Below are 22090 nucleotides of genomic sequence, written 5' to 3' on the forward strand. Positions count from 1 at the left end.
ACCATTACGTGTCGGGCAACACGTATGGCTTTCATGCATATAAGAATGAAAACAAGAAAAATATTACTCTTCAAGGAGAGTGACCCGGATGATCTCTTCGGCCTTCCAGTTCTGGATTTCCATCCCTGGTATGCACGGCTTTATCCATTGGTCGATATCGCAGTCACTATCAGCATCTTCACCCATCATACAGATGTGATCCGGATCCAGCATTCCGGCGCTTGTGAAGGTTACCGACGTACGACGTCCTCTTCCTTGCCCTGAGCCTCGGCCAGGTTGATACCCAACCCCAAAGCGATCCTTCTTCTCGGGGACCTCCATCATTTTGCCCCAACCAGGAGCTTCTCCACTCTTGACCACCTCAGCAGCCTGCTTGTATGAAGCGATGGATGGTTTCTCTTCTTCTTGCTTCGCGAACAGAGCATTCTCCACCTTGACGGTTTCGAATGCCTGGCTAGGCGTCTCCCATATTTCTCCATCCATCTCCACATACTTGAACGAAGACAGGTGGCTGACAAAAATGTCCTCCTCTCCACAAACAGTGACAACCTGACCTCCCCAGACATATTTCAGCTTCTGGTGCAAAGTCGAGGTAACTGCTCCCGCAGCATGAATCCATGGGCGACCCAACAAGCAACTGTAAGCTGGTTGGATGTCCATGACATAGAACGTGGACTTAAACACCTCAGGGCCAATCTTTACCGGCAGTTCCACCTCTCCAAATACGGCCCTTTTTGACCCATCAAATGCCCGCACAATCAGATCAGTCGGGGTCAAAATCAGCCCATCACAGTTAAGCTTCGCCAGGGCTTTCTTTGGCAACACATTTAATGAGGAGCCGGTATCAACCAGCACATGCGAAAGCACGGCTCCCTTGCCTTCCATCGCTATGTGTAGTGCCCTATTGTGGTTCCTTCCATCCACTGTCAGGTCCATATCCGTAAAGCCCAGCCCATGGCTAGCATGCACATTGGATACGACCGTCTCCAGCTGATTGATAGTGATCTCCTGAGGAACATAGGCCTTCTTCAGAATTTTCAATAAGGCCTCCCTATGCCCCTCTGAGCTCAGCAGCAACGAAAGAATTGAGATCTTGGAAGGAGTTTGCTGCAAATGATCAACCAGTTTGTACTCCGACTTCTTAATGATTCGCAAGAACTCTTCAGCCTCATCATCAAGTTTATTATCCGACCCCGCAGGCGCCGGTGTCATCACAGGAGTATTACCACTATTATCCACCACAGCTTTTCCTTTTGCCCTGGCTAAAGCCTCGGCCTTTTCTTTTTTATCTTTTTCTTCTTCACCTCTTCTCAATGCATCAGGAGCAAACAATCTACCGCTGCGAGTGAAACCGCTGGGACCGGCATTATCCACCTTTAGCACGGTGGTTTCACTTGCAGATTGTTCTTCCAACTTCTCACCGTTGCAATACACCTCCCCACCATAATGCCACGGCACGACATCATCTTTGTCGTAGGGAATCGGCCCAGGTACCGTGATGGTAACTGGAGCCTCTTCAGTAAGATTCGACAAATCCACCGGATCATAATAAATGGTTATGGTGGAGACCTCCTCTTTTCCTTCGTCAGCCCTCTCCATTGCAATATCACCACTGTCCATCAGACCCTGGACATGCCTCCTCAGAAGCTCACAACCGTTCACAGAAACAGTGCACTCAGCACACACGTGGCCGCAGCCCGGGTAAACCCCATTTTTTAACAACTGCCTCTTGACCTCAGCCAGAGGCGTCTTTAACTGATCAACATCAAACAGCCCAACTCTATTTTCCGCAGAAATGGCGTTCACCCCCCTCTGACCATGCGCGGGCATGGGATTTGCATTGACATTGGGAGATGGCGCGAAATTAATGGCCTTTGAATCCACTAAATCTTGAACTGTGTGCTTAAAAGCTTTACAGTTCTCAATGTTATGCCCAGGCGCACCTGAGTGGAATTCACACTTCGCGTTCTCGTCATAGCTGGCTGGCCTTTGATCAGGTCTCAAAGGTGCCAGAGTTCTGGTCTGCACAAGGCCCAAATCTGCCAATTTCTTGAACAAGAAAGCATAGGTCACCGGAGGCCTATCAAATTGACGGTCCTGCGCTCTGCCCCGAACTTGATAACCAGCCCTTTGCTGTCTCTGCTGAAAGGGTTGTTGTCTCTGTTGCTGTTGCTGCTGTTGTTGCGGTGCGGATTGAGGCTCAGCAGGAATAGTTACCGCAGCAGTGTGCTGAAAGTAACGGTCCCTACTGGGTCCACGCTGAGTATACACGGCGCTGGTATCGCCCTCTTTCTTCCTCTGCCCCCCATTACCAAATGGTTTCTTCGAACCGGAAGAAGATGCAGAAGCAGTACCCTGGATCTTACCCAACTTTCAATCCGCTCTCCAGCTACCACAATGTCTGAGAAATTGGTGACAAGACAACCCACCATCCTTTCCGCAAACGGCCCCTGCAGGGTCCCCATGAACAAGTCAGACATTTCTCTGTCCACAAGCGGAGGCTGAACTCTCGCAGCCAGTTCTCTCCACCGCTGAGCATACTCCTTAAATCCTTCATTATGTTTTTGAGACATACCCTGCAGCTGGGTACGGCTCGGAGCCATGTCAGCGTTGAATTGATACTGCTTGAAGAAAGCATCTCCAAGATCCTGCCAACTCTTTATATCAGAAGATTTCAGCTTAGTGTACCATTCCAGGGAGCCTCCGGACAGGCTGTCCTGGAAGAAGTACATCCACAACTTCTGATCTGCCGTGTACGCAGAGATCTTGCGGACGAATGCTTGTAAGTGCGTCTCTGGGCAAGAACTCCCATTGTATCGGTCAAAAGTAGGTGCTTTGAATTTCTGCGGAATAACGATCCCCTCTACCAGCCCCATGTTAGACATATTCACCACTCCTGGCGTGGCATAGCTCTCGAGCACCTTTATCTTCTCAGCCAACAGCTGAATTTCCTTGTTCTGAGGAGGAACGTTGTACGGCACAAACGGCTCGTTCTGCATCGAGAACTGATCAGCCTCTCTATCCTCCTCCTGATCTTCATCGAATCCGTAAAACGGAGGCACAAAATTATCCTTCTGATTCTGACCCGGTTGGCCGCCCGCACCACCAAGACCACCAGCATTATTCACAAGACCAACAGTTGTTCTCTTTCCGCCGTCTCGAGACCCCTGCCCCTGGTTGGAGACTCCATCCAGGTTAACTCCGTTGTTTGCTGCAGAAGCCCGCTCGAGCTTTTCAACTTTATCCGCCAGAGCCTTCTGACCAACTGCAAAGCCTTGCATTATGTTGATCAACTCGTTCATTTTATCTTTTAGCTCAAGCATATCTGCGCTGGGAAGCTCCATGAGTCTGGGAGTATTTCTTCTGGTATAATATCTGTGAGGGCGTGTTGAGTGCAAAGGTATTGTTCTTCGAGCGCGAGCAATGATTCCTGTCACAAACAAGCACGTTAGTAACAAATACCTGCAAAATAAAACACAGATTATTATGATCAATGCATGGATGCAGTGTCTATCCATATGAAGGACACTTTGTCTCTCGATCCTGGCATCACTGAGACTGATAACAATCCGGCATCAATATTCAGTCATTCAGCATTTGATTTCATCGTGCAGATCGGAGATATGTGATTTAGCATGATACCCCCAACCATGTGTGTGCTTGTGTGAGTGCGTACGGTAAAGCAAATAAAGCTTGAAAACCAATCACTGAATGAAAAATCACCATCACATAACCAAAGAGTGCACAAACAGTGCCAAAGTCATACAATCAAGTCAAATAAAGTCAAATACAATCCTCCAAAATTGGAAAGAAATACAAACAAGTGAATTCCGTCAACAGGCCTGACGGTAATCCAACACAAATGAAAGATCTAGCTCGATGCGGGTCCCACAGATGGCCCTATCTCATCTTCCATCCTCGCGAACTCTACGGCGAACCTGAGCTCGGTGTTCTCCTGCTGTAATCTCCCCACTTCTTTCTGATGAATCTTCATCTGCCTGAAGTAGTGGTCTCTCTCAGCCATGTAGTGATCTCTCTCAGCGATGATCTTCAGACTCTCTGATTCCTTGACCTTCAGCTTGGTCTCCCACTCAGCAATAAGAACCCGGACTGTGTCATCCCTCTGACCTCTCACCAGGATTTGCCTTCTCTTCTCATCTTCAATGACTTTCGAAGCTCTGGCCAATCTCTCTTTGGTGATGTCATGCTCCCGGTTGGATGATGCTAAGGCCTGGCTGATCTTCCCATAGTAGGCCGTATCCATCTCAAAGCGCTTTGCTTCCAGAGCATGTCGCTTGTCTTGATCTTCCATCTTTCCCTTGAGCTCCTGATTAACCCTCTGAACCCGAGCAACACTCATCTCCAATTCTGTCTTCTCTGTAAGCAACTGATCTCTCTCCCGCTTCATCTCTAAGAACTCATCCATGCTAACAGTAGAAGGAGTCTCCTCAATCAAAGGATACCAAGGATCGACCATCGGAAATGATAGACAAGTAAGCCCCACTCTCTCGCCGAGCCAGTCATCGAACGGAGGAAAAGATCTGTTATTAGCTTTACCCCAAGAAGCCTTGCCTTTTCTCTGAATGCTGCGCCATGCCTCAGCTATCTGCTTCACCCTGGCCTGATTACCCTCAACTGGGAAGTACACAGATTCCTGAACCTCACTCTTGTACGGTGGAAGCTCCATAGCAAATCCCATCTGCCTCTTAAGAAGTGTCGGGTTATAGTTAATGCAACCCTGAACTCCTATAAGCGGCACATTGGGAAAACCCCTGCAACTGCAAATGAAATCCTGTCCAACCCCACTACCGTGAGTCCAATCTATGTCTTTAGCCCTCAAACCCATCAGTTTGGTCGCCCAATTAACATTCTGGCCCAGAAGAACAAAAGCACCCTTAGACGGCAAATAACCCATAAACCACTTGAATAGTAACTGTGCACAGCATCGAATCAATCCCCCACGCCTCTTCTCATTCCGGTTATGAACCGAATAATAGACATCTCCAATCAAGGTGGGAATAGGATTTCCTCGAGCAAACAAGCGAATGGCATTAATATCCACAAAGTTCTTCTGGTTGGGAAACAGAATGATCCCATAAATGCCCGCAGCAATCAAAGCACAGACAGCTCTCCAGTTACCCAACTCTGCCTGCTCCTTAGCCTTAGCCTCCAGGAAACTGAGATGAAAACCAGGCAACTTCCCCTTCTCTTTCAGATTACCCTTCACTACCTCTGGACTCAGATAGAAAGCACGGGAAATCCCACCAATATCAGGTCCTTCCTTAGTAGCATAGAAAGGAACCTGATCCCTGATTTGGATACCCAAAATATCAGCATAGTCCTCCATCATAGGCCCTAGCACGTAATCTGGGAAGACAAAACACCTCAGCTCGGGATCATAGAACTGAAGAAGAGTATGAATGGCGCTCCTATCTCTGTCCATGAGCCTGAAAACCACCTTCAGAATACCCCCATACATCTCACGAAACAACCCCACATGGTCGGGTGCAATCAATGCTATCATATCCTTCAGCACACTGATATCTGGATCGAAGAAACTGTAAGCCACATCATCCTTCAAACCGGGTCTTCTCATATCTGGGCAGAAAATCTCTCAACCAGGATCTCGATCAAAAGGGTCCCTGCATATGGGTAAACATGTGTTAGATGCAATTAATGCAAGATGTAATGATGCTGATGAATGAATGCAATGCGTTGCCATCCTCCAAGCCATCTGATCCTCTGCACTGAAACTGGTCTCTGAACTGATCATAACCATCTGAGGAACACACAATCACACATCTGATCCACGGGTTCCGAAATAAACGGAAGACAGATACATCATCATCATCATCATCATCAGTCTCTGAGCAGACCCATCACACAATCTCTGAATCGGCCCGGGGAATCCTGAAATAAACGGATCCCCACTGATAAATAACTCGGCCCGGGGAATCCTGAAATAAACGGATCCCCACTGATAAATAACTCGGCCCGGGGAATCCTGAAATAAACGGATCCCCACTGATAAATCTCGGACAGCACTCCGGCGTCTCGGCAATAAATGACCATAAATCCGACTTATAAATATGACTCTGATCCACGGAACAACGAGTCACCATCTGAGTCACCAACAGAACATGCATCTGTAAGAATCACCCTCCCCTCACAGGTAAATTCTAAACAGGTCCCCCTAAGGCGGATAATAGTCTCGACAATCGGGCAGAGATACTCAATGGGTTTGCCCTTTCGGGTGTGCCATTGTAGCTCTCCTGAGATCGTCTAAACCAAAGATCCGGGAAATGATCGGTCACCAGAGTCAACAGCTCAAAAGAGATAACCCAACCAAAGTGGAAAACCCCACTGGAAGAGCACTTCTCAGATGAACCTCGTCCGGCTTGTGGTATGTCACGTAGCAACAATATGCCCAACCGGCACATGAGCGACGCGAGACCACGCTAATCCTAGGTGTACACTCGGGCCTGGGTTTTAGCCCCACTCAGAACACCCACCCCAAATAACAGAACCACCTGCATAGAGGACGACAACAGCATGATAGTATGATGCATGCAAACATTAATGCAAATATATACACAATGGTTAGAATAATAAATGCAATAAATAATACAAAATAAGCAACCTAAACTATCCTAGAACGCTAGGAAGGACTCGCTCAGGGACGATGGACCAGGACAGGTCTACATCCGTTGTATCCCCAGCAGAGTCGCCAGCTGTCGCATCCGCGAAAATCAACCGGCGGGACTCAAATAAAAACACAACACAGAGCCGCCACTGCGCGTTATTTATCCCAAGATAGGGAAAGGAAACGCTCAGAGAAACCTGGAAAGGAAATGGTCTTGCGACCAAAGAGAAAGGGTAAGGGAGTCGGTTACGCAAGGGGAAGGTATTAGCACCCCTCACGTCCGTCGTACTCGACGGGATCCACGTCCTAAAATAAAGAAAAGGTTGCTAAAACATCAAACACACACACAGGGAACGCAGGTGGGGTTAAGAGAAGGGAGCTCGATAGGACATCGCATCCTATGCCTACATATCTCATCTGGACATGAGAATCAGAGCCACTGTAGTTCGGCTTACGCACGCCAAACAACACAACACATACAAACAAGCAAGGGTGGCAAACATGGAGCCCGACAAACACTCGATGGAATTACGTCAGCATCCGAACCAAAACACGCACAAAACGGAAAACGTGGAGCCCGACAGCCACTTACTGGACTTACGTCGGCATCCGAGCCAAAACACAATCAGATAACAAGTAAACACACGCAAAAAAGAAAAAGGTTGCCCGGAGTGGTCTCGCACGACCACCTGCCTACATACCTCGTCTGGAACGAGGATCAGGGCGATGTAGTTCCCCGAAAGGGAGAAACTCTCCTAACCAGAAACCAGGGGAAGACACGACACTAGGGAGACTACGACTCGAGCCTAGATGTTGTCATGCAAAGTCGCCCTAAGTTCAGGTTTCTATCCTACTTGCATAAGCAAGCCTATCCTAACCAGGAAAGAAGCAAGCACACAAGCATACAGAATATAAGCATACATCAAATGAGAACAAGCATCTCAAACAAGCATGTCAATCAGATATCCACATAACACGCACTATAGCCAAACAAGGGGGCTCAATCAATAGGTTTGACTGCCGAAGCGAGTCGTCTGTACGGGCTGGGTTTGCTCTTAACCTTGCCATTACGAGGCTAAGGTGAAGCAGATGAAAGGATGAAGTGAGGATGAGACCTCACAGCTCTTATCCCTAACCAGGGAGAGCTTCTGACAAATGAGCATGGGTCCAGAATGGGGGAACCCTTCTATACTCAGAGACTCTGACACAATGTGCACTGCACGGATCTTGGGCTTGTAATCTCAATGCTACAACCATGTAATGGGAGCAAGGAGAAGACTCACAGAATAGTGGGGGACATATTACTTATCCCTACCTTCCACCAATTGCCTCTTTGAGGGCTTTCACCTGCTTGGCACGAAAAGTAAACAACCACAATCATTGCCTCTTAAGGAGGACTTCAGACATTTGCCCGGCCCGGTAACAGCCGGGTCTCCCAGACTACATGAAGTCAAGAGGACCTACCTCAAGCGGTTTACACAACCGAGCAGCGGCTACCAAGCAAGTTCTTAAAAGAACTAGAGCGACTAAAGGTACCTGTACAAAAGCTAACCAGTTAATAACTCAGACAACCAATCAGAAAACAACAAGTTAATCAGTCAAACTATGCAAGCCAAGGCACACAAAGGCAAGCTATGAGCTCAAGCCCAAGCTTCACAACCTACAAAACAATGTTATGTTAGTGTACAAACATCAAACAACATCATTTCAATCAACTTGGATCATTCTCCATGAGCCTTATGCTATTCATCCTGAAAAATCAAGCAAATATTAGCAACTAGACCACTAGGCCAAGCCTAGGGTCCAAAAGCAAGAAAAATTCCTAAACAGCAAGGTATCTCTAACCAAAGTCAAATTAATGTCAAACAAAAGCCAACACACTTGGTCCCATATCCATATCATTCATTATATTCATTTCATGTACAAAACAATCCAACTTAGGTCAAAAGAAACACCAAACATACAAACAGAACTATTGCATTCAATTCCATATCAAAACAAATCCAAAAAATCTCAAATAAATTACACCTAAACAGGACATAATTAAGGTCCAGCACACCAAATTTCAGCTTAATTGGGCAAAGGGAACCATGTCAATGAAAATCAACAAAAACAGACACAATTACATGCTCCAAATCACAACATCAACACATGCAGCCACTTCAAAAATTCATAAATCCATGAAGACAATAAAGAAATGGATGAGACCAAAACAGGGATGTCACATCATGTGTCTACAACATTCATACCAAATTTCATGATCATTCAATACCATATGAGCATTTCTCATTAAATCTACCAACATGTATCACATGAACTTGCACAATCAACCACCAGAGATGAAAAAATAGCAATCAAATTGAAAATGCCACATAAAATTCCACAAAAATTCACATAGCATCTTAACATGTTAATGAACATCCATGCAAAATTTCACATTAATCCAACAAGTATAGGTCACTCAAATAAATCCAGCAAGTTGGCATAATGAGGTGTGACACAAATTGTCACACCTAAGTTCCAAAATTCATAACTCAATGACCAGGTATCAAAAATTCATGAAATCTACATGGAAATAAGCATCAACCAGTCCACAATTATCACAAAAATTTTCAGACATTTATTTGCAACTATGATAATTTCATGAACAAAATGGCAAAGTGTATCAAATTTACATACATGTGAAACAAACCTAAGTCAAACATAATTTCTACCATGCACAACTTTGACCAATAGGTCAAAAAACATCTACAGTCAACAAGGAAGTCAAAGAAAAAATTCCTATATTTTTCTGAATTTTCTATGATTTTTGGTGAATTTTCTAAGGTGTTATGAATTTTTTATGATTTAAATTAATTAATTAAAATCAACCAATGGCAATATGGTAAATACTGAAACGCGGGAGCGGGAAACATCTGGTTCAAATTTTCAAACCAAATTATGGATCAAACACTCAAAAATTTCCAGAAAATCTCTCTCTCCCTCACGCGTTTCCAGATCCAACAAGAACACGAAGAACACAAAAGTTTCACCAAAATCCACAATCCGCATATGGTTGGAAAGGTTTCAACACGAGGATCTCAAATATCACTATGATTCATCCTAAATGTTCATATATTTTGTGAATCGAAGGAGTTAGGGTTTGATGTTCCAACTTTGAATCAAGATTACATGAGCTACGATTCACCATTCGCAAAACTACCTATGTCACGATGATCTTCAATCAATAAACTACAAAACGCATACAGCAATTTGAAAAACCGTGACATTCAAAAAACTCGTGTACCTGGAATGGCAGTGTCGTATTGATGCTCTTTGCGTGCTTTTCTCCACAAACAGATGTAGAAGGATGATGAGGAAGGTGAGTGATGTGCTTGAACTCAATTGATGTTGCTCCTATTGCATGGAAACTCGTTTTGCCATTGATGAGTGCACTTTGGACAGCTGCGAATCAGTGCTTCTTTCCTTCCAAACTTCACAAACAGATGGAGAGGATGATGATACAAGATCAATGCAAGAAGAATTTCGAAGATTGAGCCAATATTGAAGAAGATTGATGGATTTGAAGGTTTAATGTTCTTGAGCAATTTGAGAGAATGTGATGAGTTTTCAGATCTGGTTTTGGAAAGTGTGTATTCTGTTATGATTAGAATGTGATTAGGTTTATATATGTGTGCTTAAACCATGATTAGCCATGCTAATTAACCAAATTGCATTTGTTAGTGAAAATGGTTAATTTCAAGTAAGGGCAAAATTGGAATTTCACATGCCAGCTCATTGCCACCTCTTTGACAGCTCACACAACTTTCAAATGCCATGTGTGAGCTGTTGCCACTTGTTTCACCTTCATTGGATATGCCATTCTCATTTTCACTATGTAATTGCACTTTGTTCAATCTTTGCACTTTCATTCTACGAGTCAAATTCCAAACCACAAGCCTTAGCCATGAAATGATGATTCCAACAGGTTTCAAATGCCATTTATGAGGTGTAGCAAAAATCCCCACTCAAAAATTCCAATTATTTCACAAGTTGGACAATTTTGCCCTTGGTCCATTTTAACTGTCCAGTTGAAATTTGACTTTTTGCACTGGCCACTTTTGAGAAAATCCAATTATGCACCATGAAAGTACATGTCAAATGGAGTTTGTACATATAAAGAACTTGCAATTTGGACAAACCATGTGGAAGTTATGGCCTCCTGATTATGGGTCATTCTTGAAATTCACTGAGCCATAACTTGACAACCATACATGGGATTTTCAAGTTCTTGGACTTTTTGGAAAGGTGAGAACAAGATCTACAACTTTCATGTTGAACAATGTTTCATTTGAAGCTTCCTTGGACACGTGGCTTTGAGGTCAAAAACTTTCCATTTTTGGAAACTTCAATTACAAGTCACTTTCTATTTTTGGCAGTTTTTGTCCTGACTTGATTTTCTTCATTCTTAAGCTTTGAAATTTCATATAACACTTGTTCCAACATGAATGAAGTGTATCCAACTCATTTTCACCTCCAAATCCATCAGATCATGTACAGTTGACCACAGTTGACTTTTCAACTGACAGATGAAATTGGCAATGCATAGATCAATCTGAGCCCCAATCTTCAACTGAAATGGCTCAAAGGTGAAACCCTAGCCTTAATAAGCACAATATAATCACAGAATGAACCCCATAACCACCATAGACCCCATCTCCTGATTATGCCCTGACTGGCCCAATGCAACTGATTAGGGTTGACCAGTGGTCAAAACCCTAATCTCAAGGAGTAAGCTTCAACACTTGATGAAATCCAACCATGATGATGATGATGTATCATTGCAATCAAGATGAAGACCAATATCCTTTGAGAATCATGAAACCCTAATTCACTGCCCAATCCTTAGATGGCCAATGATCAGTCAATAAAACCCTAGCTTGCACTTTGACTTCCTCATCTTCTGAACAAGACTTGGGAGGATGACTTGCACAATGTAACCACATGATATGCAATATGCAATGCCTAATGACCTAAAAAATGATATGCAATATGTTAAGCCAGTCCCAAGAGAGGAGGGCAAATTTTGAGGTGTTACAATAAGTTAATGGGAAAGTGGTCTCCTAAGTGGGAAGGACCTTTCCAGATTTTGAAAATATTTTCAAATGGCGCGTATGAGATAGAAGAAATAGGGAAGGATGAGAGAATCCTAAAGATAAATGGCAAGTATTTGAAAAAATATAAGCCAATATTGCAGGAAGTAAAAATAATGATAGAATAATTGCAAACATAATTGTGATAAGATTTGCCAAATAAAAATGGCATTAAAGTCATTACAAAGAAAGCCTCAAAGGGCTGAGAATTGTGAAATCAATTCGACTACAAATTGATACTGGCAAAAGTTTCCTTCAAAGTGGCGAACTTCTGCCTCTGAAACTGGAGTCGATGATCACAAAGACTTTTGTGAGTAGAAAGAGTCTCAATCTCTTGACTAAGTTGCTAGGCCTTCTCAGCATGTCGAATACCCACCCTCAACTCTTCGTCAATCTCGCTCTGCTTGGGTTGCTGTATGGATGCCGTACATTTTTTCTCTTGAGAGATCTTTTCTTGAAGTGTTGCTATCTGTTTCTCCCATTTTTGAATATTGTCATCACAAGCAGCAACTTCTTTGACATAAGTTTCAGAAAGCTTTTGCAATTTTGAAACTTTGTCAGTCGAAGTCGAAACAGCATCCCATTCAGCAGTTTGAGTTTCAGACTTTGAAGAGATTTGATTGGTAAGATCTCTTTGACGACGAAGATCTGCAGTGGCCAAGTCAATAAGGGTCATCAGCTCCATCACAAAACTTCCAACCTCAGCAGAAGCTTCCAAGACATTCACTTGCTTCAAAATTTTCTTAAGTTCAAGATGAGCAAGGGAGTTCTCTTCCAAAATTTTGAACAAATCAACATCAAGGATTTTCATTTTAATTTTGGTCAAGATGTTGCCAAGGGATGGCGCTTCAGAAGTGGCCCCAGAAGTAGTCGAACTGCTCTGTGAAGAATCTTGGAAATTAAAACGGGAGCTAAGCATGGCCTTCAGATACTCTAAGGGTCTCTGCACTTTGAGATTTTCAAGCTCCTCGCGAGAGAAACTAGTCGAACCAGTTGATTTGACACTCCCTTGGGTCTGGTCAGGAGCAGGTGGAGTGTTTCGCTCTAAAGTTTGCTCAGCCTCTGTGTGTTTCGACTGGTTACCCCCATCTTTGGCAGCTTCGTCTTCATGATCATCTTCGACCCCAGCCTCCATGTCAATGTCATCACCCTGAGGTGCAACATTTAATCTTGGATGAAGAGGAGATTCATCTTCAGAAGCTTCACCCACTGTAGCGTCGAATTCTGCTACAGTTTGTCTGACAAGATCACTTGTAGGGATATCTTCTTCTAGGACTGTTTCCTCCAGAATTTTCTCAGGGGTCCTTTCGACAGTCACTTGTTCCTGAAAATAATTATAAGATTTAGAAGAAAAGATGCAGGAAAGGTGAATATATACTGTCGAAATAAAAAAAAAACTTACCTCAGGAATCTCAGTGTTAAAATTGGATTTCGCACTCTCCGTGTCTTTCGACTGAGGCTTAGCAGGGGGAGTACTTGCAGAATCCTTCCTAGTTGATTTAACGATGGACCTTTGGGAAGAGACCTTCGTGAGTTTCTTCTTCTGAGGGGGAGGGATTAACTCTGGAGATTCGTCACCAGACTCTTCATTAGGCGCTTTATCCTCTTCTTTCTCCTCTTCACTCTTTCTCTTTTGGATTGTTGGGGGTTTTCGACTTGCCTAGTCATGCAAACCAAAGCCAGTTAGTTTCTTAAAAGGAAACAAATAAATGAGAAGAAGTGATGTTTTGTACCTTTGTCGAATGCTTCTTAGCAGCACTGGGCGACGCTTCGACAGACGTTTTCTTGGCAGGAATTCTCACGGCTAGGGAAAGAAAGAAGATTCAGAAACAAATATAAGAAATACATGATAATACAGTTAGAATAACAAAAGGAAAAAATCATGTTTTTCTGTGAACACCTTCAAGAATGGGATCCTCCACGCGAACGTGTTCTATTCCAATATGAAGGTGTCCTGGGTATTCGCCCAGATGATACTTAGTCGGAACCACACGCTCAGCAGGTTTTTTGTACTGTTGACGGAGAATTTTCATAAAGTCCCCACAAACAAACCAATCTGGAAATGAAGGGCTAAATGCCACGCCAAATTCAACAGTTGGCAAAGGAGGGAATTTTGGTGGATGACAACTGAAAGCCAGGTCATAGCGCGCCTCTGGTCGAAGGTTTGAAGGCAATGACAGTTTTTCAAACTTCTCCGTCAGTTTGCGTTTCAATTCTGCTGCTGCTTCGTGTATGGTTCGACTAAGATCAGCAGGTCTATAAGCAGTTTCGAAATACTTTTGAAATTTCTGTATTTCCCTAATGTGTCTTTGAATACCTTTTTTGGTCCGATCCTGCACAAAAGCGAAAGCATTTGTCAAATGTGTAGCAAAGGCAGCTACGTCGAAAAATCTGTTGGAATAATAATCTTTCCACCATTCGTCAAACTCAGGAGTACATAGGAATGATGGTCGAAATATAACTGGTCGAATGTCGAGAGAATCATCAACCAGTTTCTTCGACAGCTCTTTGCCCTCGTCTTCAGTATGAAGGGAGTTATAAAAGATGATGGATCCTTTCTTGGGAAATATAGGTCGAGGTTTTATCTGGATTAGGCCAAACTGTCTAGAAACAAGGTTGGGTTGATAAACTATCAGAGCAATTTGGTTTTTAGTGGTGTTACGGTAAGAAAAAAGGAGCCTAGGGGTTAAGAATGATTCCCAAACATTCAGAAATATGTTTTCATCCTTCTGCATCTCCAAAGGAAGTTATTGGGTAAACCACTTAGGTCCAATTTTTCTATCAGCAAAATGTGCCATGTTCGAAGTAAACTGATACCTCTTGGCAAACATTATGACATAGCTTTTGAAAGCTTGTCGAAGGCTGATTCCTTCATCAGTTGGTGTTATTAGCACCAACCTTGGCCATTCGACAGTCCTATTTTTTACTTCTTCTTCATCTACTTCTGGTGCTACAGGAAGATTAGCTTCAAATGTGGCATTGAGCCATAATTGCAAGAACCAAAAAGGTCTTGATAAGTTGATTTTACCTTGAGTTTTGGCGTTTTTCAAAAGATGTACGCTCTCACTCAGAGATTCATAAAGGTTCGCCAGAATCATTTCGCTCAAGCATAGTTTTGTGCCTGCATGAAGCTGATTGGCTATGGTAACGAATCTCTTAGCAACATGGAGGGAGCGAGAGCAAAACACATATTTGGATAGCCACAGTGTTAGAAAAGCTATGTGTTCGACATCTGAAACTTCAGTAGTACTCTTGTCATGATAATAGGACATAAATAAGGAGTATGGGGCGAGGCTAGTCTTGAAAGCAATGGTATCTTCATTTAAGACAGTAGGGTCGAAGTCTATACCGTTGGGGTGAAGGCCAACAATGGTTGCCGCGTCAAAAAGAGTGGGCGTAACCATCCCACAAGGGAGGTGAAAGGTGTTGTAGGTACTATCCCAAAAGTAGAGAGAAGTCAAAAGCATATTTGGACAGATATTGGGTCCTACTCTCAACAACTGAATAAGGTCGAAAATGTCCACCTCTTTCAAAAAAGCCCATTTAACTTTTTCGATTTTATCCAGCCAAGATACGTAGTCAGAAGGGTCTTTCGACCATGGACAAGTTCTAAATATCCTGGGGTAGTTCAAATAGACTAAGTCCAACTCTCTAGTATCCGTCGAACTCGGTGGGTCATTTTGTTCTACAACTTTCTCTTTAGGCTGAGGTTTTCTTCCAGCGCCTATGGGTTTTGTGTGGAAGTAAGATGGGAAAAATTCTTTTAAGCGATCTGGTTTAATCTCTAAATTTGGAAGGGGACCTAACATAGCATGACAGTTTCCAGAAATAAGAACAGGGATTAATACCTGGGATTTATAGATGCATTCTTTCTCTTTCTCATTTGGAGGTTCTGGAACATACTATTGATTTCCAATGGTCATTAGTTCTTTTAAATCATGCACAGGAGAGAAAGCTGAGTCTTGTTTCTTCTTGGAATGTTTGCTGCTTGAAGGTTTTTGGGGCGCCATTGTTAGGAAGAACTTAGGGATTTTTCTCAAGAGAGTATGAAAGCTTAAGAAATAGGTATGAAGAAAAGTAATCTGAAGTGAAAAAGGGTTTAAAGAAAAAGGTTTATGGGTATTTATAGGAAGAAGATGATGAAACGCTTTAGAACGGTAATGATGGTAGTGGGACACGTGGCCGATTCTGATGGGAATGTTAGAGAGGTGGAAGTTGAAAAGAGATCATGATGTGAGGAAATGATGGAAGTGAACTCTGAACGTGGGCTAGACGTGACGTTTTGGAGAAAGTGTAATGATGAATTTGTGTTGGGAATTGAGATTATCAGACTTGGATTTAATTAAGATTAAAGACTAATAGCAAAAGAATAGTTATCAGGTGTGATAATGAATTCCCTTTTCACACGAGATTTAGTAAAATGGTAGCCAACCAATTCTAGAAGTCGATGAGCTTGACTGATGATCATACATGTGATGGGACTTCCAAGAATGGGCAAACTAAAATTGAGTGGCTAGCTAAGAGGTTTACACTGGTCCTTAGACATACACCTAAAATGAGGCCAAGGGGATTGATTTCAAAGTCACTTGATAAGTGGGGTGTGAAGATCTCCTCAGCTCAAGCATATACGGCCAAAACAAGAACATTGTTGTGTAATATATGTGTTGTTGGATTGTCCAGTGCACTGTTGTGTAATATATGTGTTGTTGGATTGTGTTGTAACTGATATGTGCAATGTTGGATTGTGTTGTAAATGGTATGTGACATGTGCAATGTTGGATTGTGTTGTAATTGATATGTGATATGTTTTGTAAAATATAGTTTGTGTTGCACTGATATATGATATGTGTTGTAAAATATGAATTGATATGTGATATGTACTGCAATGTTATTGTGCAGTGAATTGATATGTGCATATTAATTGCAATGATGTTGTGTATTGAACTGACTGATATGTTATGTGTAATGTATGTTGAACTGAACTGATATATATGTTATGTGTTATTTTTATCAACAGAAAAACAAGATTTATGACAACATATTCATACATTATTCACCCCTCCAACGGTCTAAGACTTTGGCTAACTGCTCAATGAGAACCAATTAATCCACCGGTAATGAGACGAGTTCCAGGTAGACCAAAGAATAAGATAAATAAAGCTAATGAGAATCGAGTTCAAGCAATGCATTACCAATGCATTTGACAACTGTAAAGTGTAAGAGATGTGGGAATTTTGGACACAATTCGAGAACTTGCAAAGGAAAAACAACGGCGCACCAAAAATTGTCCAAAGGAAGTAACAGGGTAAATAAGCAAAAGAAAGAATCGACACAAGAACCACCAACCGTGTTGACACAAGGATCACAAGCACCACAAAAACAAGACTAATATAGTAGTTTAATGCACCTAATGTAGTAGTTCAATGCACCTAATGTAGTAGTTTTGTGTATAACCTTGTAAGATGCATCACATTTTGTAAGTTTTATGTGTAACCTTCTAAGATGCATCACTTTTTGAAATGGATTACAACATTAATGTGTAACCTTTTATTATTAATGAAATATTATGTTTGAATTCAAGCTCTTATCTTATCAGTGATAGAAAAATTGTGGCAGAAAAAATAGATAGAATTACAACATTATCAAAAAATTGTGACAACAAAATTGAATAGAAATTGAACTGAAATTGTGACAGGAAAATTGAACTGCATAGTGAATTGTGACAGAACATCAATTACAACATCACACTTAATTGAATTGTGACAGAACACCGGATACAACATCAAACTTTTGTTACATGCCACTAACCTTGCTAAAACTTATTACATGTCATTAATAACATATGTAACACCTTACAACAGGACATCAAAGGTAACACCAATTGAACTCAAACAATGACAACTAAATCTTACAACATTAACCTTAACCTTACAACAATGACATCTAAACTCAAACAAAGGCTTTTGTGATCAACATGATGATCAAAAGCCAAGACAAAATCAATAACATAATCAACAATTTGATATTCTTCTTCAGGGCATCATCATTCTTCTTTGTTAAACCATCTTTCTTCTTCAACTCATTAACCTTCTTCAAAAGTGAATCACTTCCTGTGAATGTTCTGGTATCTTCTCATCATACCAATAAAAAAAAGAACACATTTTCCTTCCTTGTAACTGAGTGAAACAGAAAAGAAGGTGGAATTTAGTAATTATCCAGAAATGTTTGAATTAAGAAGATGAATAATACTAAAAATTAGAGATTTAGATAAAATAAGAAGTGGTTATAGTATGCATGTTATGTATTTACCCTTATTAAGACATGTAGATAAAATAAGAAGTTATAGTTGGGGGTCCGCTTGTTTGACTTATCTTTATAGCTCTTTGTGTAAAACTGCACACAAAGACACATCTATATTTTTTGGATGCGTTGTTTTGCTCCAAGCATGAGGTTGATCCATATTATCGTCCCTAGCGCCCATAACCCGTTCACATTCATGTACGCATAAAAATAAGTTCTTAACATTAACGATACTTACTTACTTTACCGATTATTATCTCTAAACAATATATTTACTTTTTTGGTGCAGATGGTCGGCTCGTGTTATGCGTTACAACAGATGTCCTATACATTGTGTTACCCAGTATCACAATCTCTTGGATCACATTCGACCAGCAGATGTATTGCCATTAACCGAATTAATTCGTAATAATGTGATTTTAATATCACCCATTTTATAATCGAATATATTTTCACTTTCAATTCATTTGGCGTCCATATCTAAACTTGGATCATGAACATGAAATCAACGAACAAGATGCAATCGTTTGGACTGCATGCACACCGATCATCAGATTCACCACTGTGGAGATGTATCATAGTGACTATGTTAAATTGCAGCTCGGTGTGCTTCAACACATCCCAGATCCCCCGATAAACCTCGGAGAATGACATCTACGAAGAGTTAACGACCAATGGAACTTTAACCCTTGGCAAGACTTCGCTAGATCTGAGTGTTGAAAATGGAAACACTGACAAGACCATGTCTTAAGTGACGATGTGATGCCAACCGAAGAAAAACCAACTCGTAATTATATGGCTTGGTACAAATCGATTGAATTTGAGTTCCTCGTCGAGGATATGTACTTATACGACCCACGGTAAGTCAATTACACACAAGAAGGTTCAACATCTAACCCTCACAACATTACCAGACTGGTTACTCGTAACCCCCTATCCATCAAAATTATCGGCCCACAAATAGACAAACCTCCTTAGCATACCAAACACCCAACCACAATACCAAGAGCATACTCCGTACCACCACAAATAAGAAGATCATCATCAAGACACCCAACACCTCTATGCACCCAACACATCACCCTACCATAGTCGCCTTAGCCAAAATACTCAGCGATCATTTAACATCAATCGTCTCTCCTACTATAGCCAAGAAGCCCAAAAATCACAAAACCAAAACATGCAACAACCATATGAATACTAAACACCACAACAACTATTTTAACCCATCATTCACACCAATGTCACCCTTCAATCGTCCCGGTCGCCCTCCAATAACTCAAACACACCCCAACTACTCTGTCATGGGTCACGAACTCAGCTATGACGGTAGTGCTTCATTGCATACACAGAACTTCGTGGATTTGTCTGAATATCTTAGGGAATCTTCTGCAGGTGGTGATGTTTCTGGGTCCTCAAATACTCAAACACCTGGAGTGAATCATCAACGTGGGCTAGGGCCACGCATTCGAGTAGCTAGGGGATGTGGAACCGAAGGTCGATTGGGTCGTCCCGATCAACGACATTAATATTTTTGGTATTCGTATGTAAACGCATATTAATATTAATACCAAATGGTCCGATTTTGACATTTATATAAAACGTCCATTATTTTTCAAAAGAAATTACACAACACACACATGTGTCCGACCAATTGACGTCTCCTCTTAAACCTAACACATAGGCGTCAATTGGCTTGGCAGCACAAGGTGCATAAGCCAATTCAATTGGCGCATTCTCTTTAATTTAAAGGATCATCGCCAATTGAACTGACACACATGCTTCAATGTAGGGTAGTTTGATAAATTATCTAAAATGTGGATTATTTTAAGATTTTTTTTGAAAAATTGAATTATATTAATAAAAATGTTCCGAGATAGTTTCATACTATAAATCTAATTTCAACATATTATTTAAAAAGAGTGATAACACTCCTCTCCACCGCACATATTAAATCAAATATCGAAATTTATGAAATAGGATGATTTCATACTAAATCTAAACTTGATATATTATTTTAAAAAAAGTGACAATATCACTTCTCATATATACTAAATCTAATATTGACTCAAGGGTATATTGCTAGTCAAATTGTTAACTTTATTCACTTGTGTTAACTACGATAGGAATAGCATATTATTATTTGCCTTGCCTGTACTATTCTTTGCACATGATTCTCACATGGACAACTACATCATCAGATCAAAATCTTCCTCTAGAAAATAAATTGGTTGTTGCAAACAAATATCATTAATTGAGTTGATTAGTTTATTTTGTTCCCTATTTGTTTCAGGTAAGAGTTACCAAAGAAACACAATAGTTTCCTATGCGCTCATCATATCCATCTTTCTAGTTGATTTATTTGATCAAAACACTCGTTTAGAAAACATGATCAAAACACTCGTTTAGAAAACATGATCAAAATTTAGGTTATTAATCTTGGATTTTATTAAAAGAACAAAATCTGGATTCTAAGATTTAGAAAATAAAATCTGGAAAATTAAGTGAACTGCACTCCTGTTAGGACTAATTCTCTTATAACTAAGACTAGAGAAAATATTAATACAATAATAAATCCAACATATCAAGTCCAAAATTAAACTTATCATCTACATATTTTTTAGAACAAGCAGTTCAACCAGTGAGCTCTTCCATTAAGCCCTGCAGAGAGAAATAAACTAGTTAGGTGGAACTTTAGACTATTCTGGATTACAAATTATAGTATAAGCTAGTACAAGATAATTTACCCGTGAGATATATTTCTCTGCATCAGTTCGCTTCAGAAAGTGCATGGAATGGCGGGCGAAATTGGGATTCTTATTATCACTAAGTACAATGCCTTCTCTTATGTCTTCAAGGACCCTTACTTGAATGTATGGATCTTTTGGTGGTACCATATCCTATCAAAAGTAGTTCATTGTTTTTTACAAGTTCATTTTGTTACCAGAAACTGCAAAATAAAGCTGAACTAGATTCGTTGTGAAAAATCATGGTTGATGATGTTTTGCTCAATAATTACTTCTGACTTTGAATGTACATTTTGCTGTAAAACTGGAAGGAAGAGTATATTTTGCTGTAAAACTAAGATGATACAGCTTGTACCAGTCGTGTTTGATTTATAAATAAAATGGTTCAGTTTGCTTCAAAAGAAGAATAACACTGATGTGAGTCTACCAGTCTGTCTAGCGACAGAACGTGCATCAGCACAAAAAATCATACGACAGTTCCATCTATATGACTAGACTCATAAATGTTTCTGACACATATGCTTAACATTCCTTAGTTGTATCAGCATCAATAGAATCACTCAACTACCTGGAACCCAAGGTTGAGATGCATACATGTGGCTTCGTTAAAAAATCACAAGCGGCTAAAGCTAAATTCACCAAGGGTTTTATTACAGATAAAAGATCATGAAAATGCAAATCGATAGACGTATTTGTAACATAAATTGGTACCTTTCTCTTTTGTGAAGTATACATGTGCATGTGTGTGAAAAAGAAAGGCAAGAGATGAGGGATGGAGAGGAGAGGTTACCACAGTCAAATCAACCAGTGCTTTTGACATATAAGTTCTCAATGCTACAGAATGCTTCTTGAAATACTCTTCCTCCCAATGATTAAGCTTCTCTTCAATTTCTTTTGGAATCACGGGCCCTATCTTCCATAACAGGTTCCGTATAGTTTCTGCTCGGTTATACCTGAATGGATATATGTTCAGAATCAAAGAACAAAAATAAAGGAACTATGGATGATGGTAAATGGCATTTGAAAGCGATACTTACACATAAGCTGTTAGACAACGTTTATTTCGAACTATAGAAAATAGATGGATGAGGGCTCCATAGTGGTCAGGATTCCTAGCTGTTTGGACATCCAAACCTTCTTCCTGCATCTTCCTGTTTACACAACACTAAACTCATGTCATGTCCGTATGGAAAAACATACCGTGGAAAGGGATTCGTGAGTAAAATATGCAAGACACTGCATTGCCTCACATTTAACCTAGCAATATG

At 41.1% G+C, this 22090-nt stretch overlaps 2 protein-coding genes across 6 annotated transcripts in view; both read right to left on the minus strand.

Annotated features, from left to right (window-relative positions):
* LOC127085857 (protein TRIGALACTOSYLDIACYLGLYCEROL 1, chloroplastic) overlaps positions 1 to 22090 on the minus strand; it is a 95909-nt gene that overhangs the window by 69500 nt on the left and 4319 nt on the right. The window lies entirely within an intron of this gene.
* The window catches only part of LOC127085859 (uncharacterized), a 102014-nt gene continuing 100423 nt past the window's right edge, over positions 20500 to 22090 (minus strand). For all 3 annotated transcript variants that reach the window (XM_051026416.1, XM_051026418.1, XM_051026415.1), the window contains 4 exons: positions 21860 to 21973; positions 21613 to 21775; positions 20823 to 20975; positions 20500 to 20736 (listed from right to left, as the gene is read on the minus strand). In XM_051026416.1, coding sequence (XP_050882373.1) covers positions 20710 to 20736; positions 20823 to 20975; positions 21613 to 21775; positions 21860 to 21973 — 457 coding nt within the window. In that variant the 3' untranslated portion in view covers positions 20500 to 20709. The remainder of the gene's footprint in view (positions 20737 to 20822; positions 20976 to 21612; positions 21776 to 21859; positions 21974 to 22090) is intronic.

This window comes from Lathyrus oleraceus, chromosome 5 (assembly GCF_024323335.1).
Source record: "Lathyrus oleraceus cultivar Zhongwan6 chromosome 5, CAAS_Psat_ZW6_1.0, whole genome shotgun sequence".
In the NCBI taxonomy this organism is placed as follows: domain Eukaryota; kingdom Viridiplantae; phylum Streptophyta; class Magnoliopsida; order Fabales; family Fabaceae; genus Lathyrus; species Lathyrus oleraceus.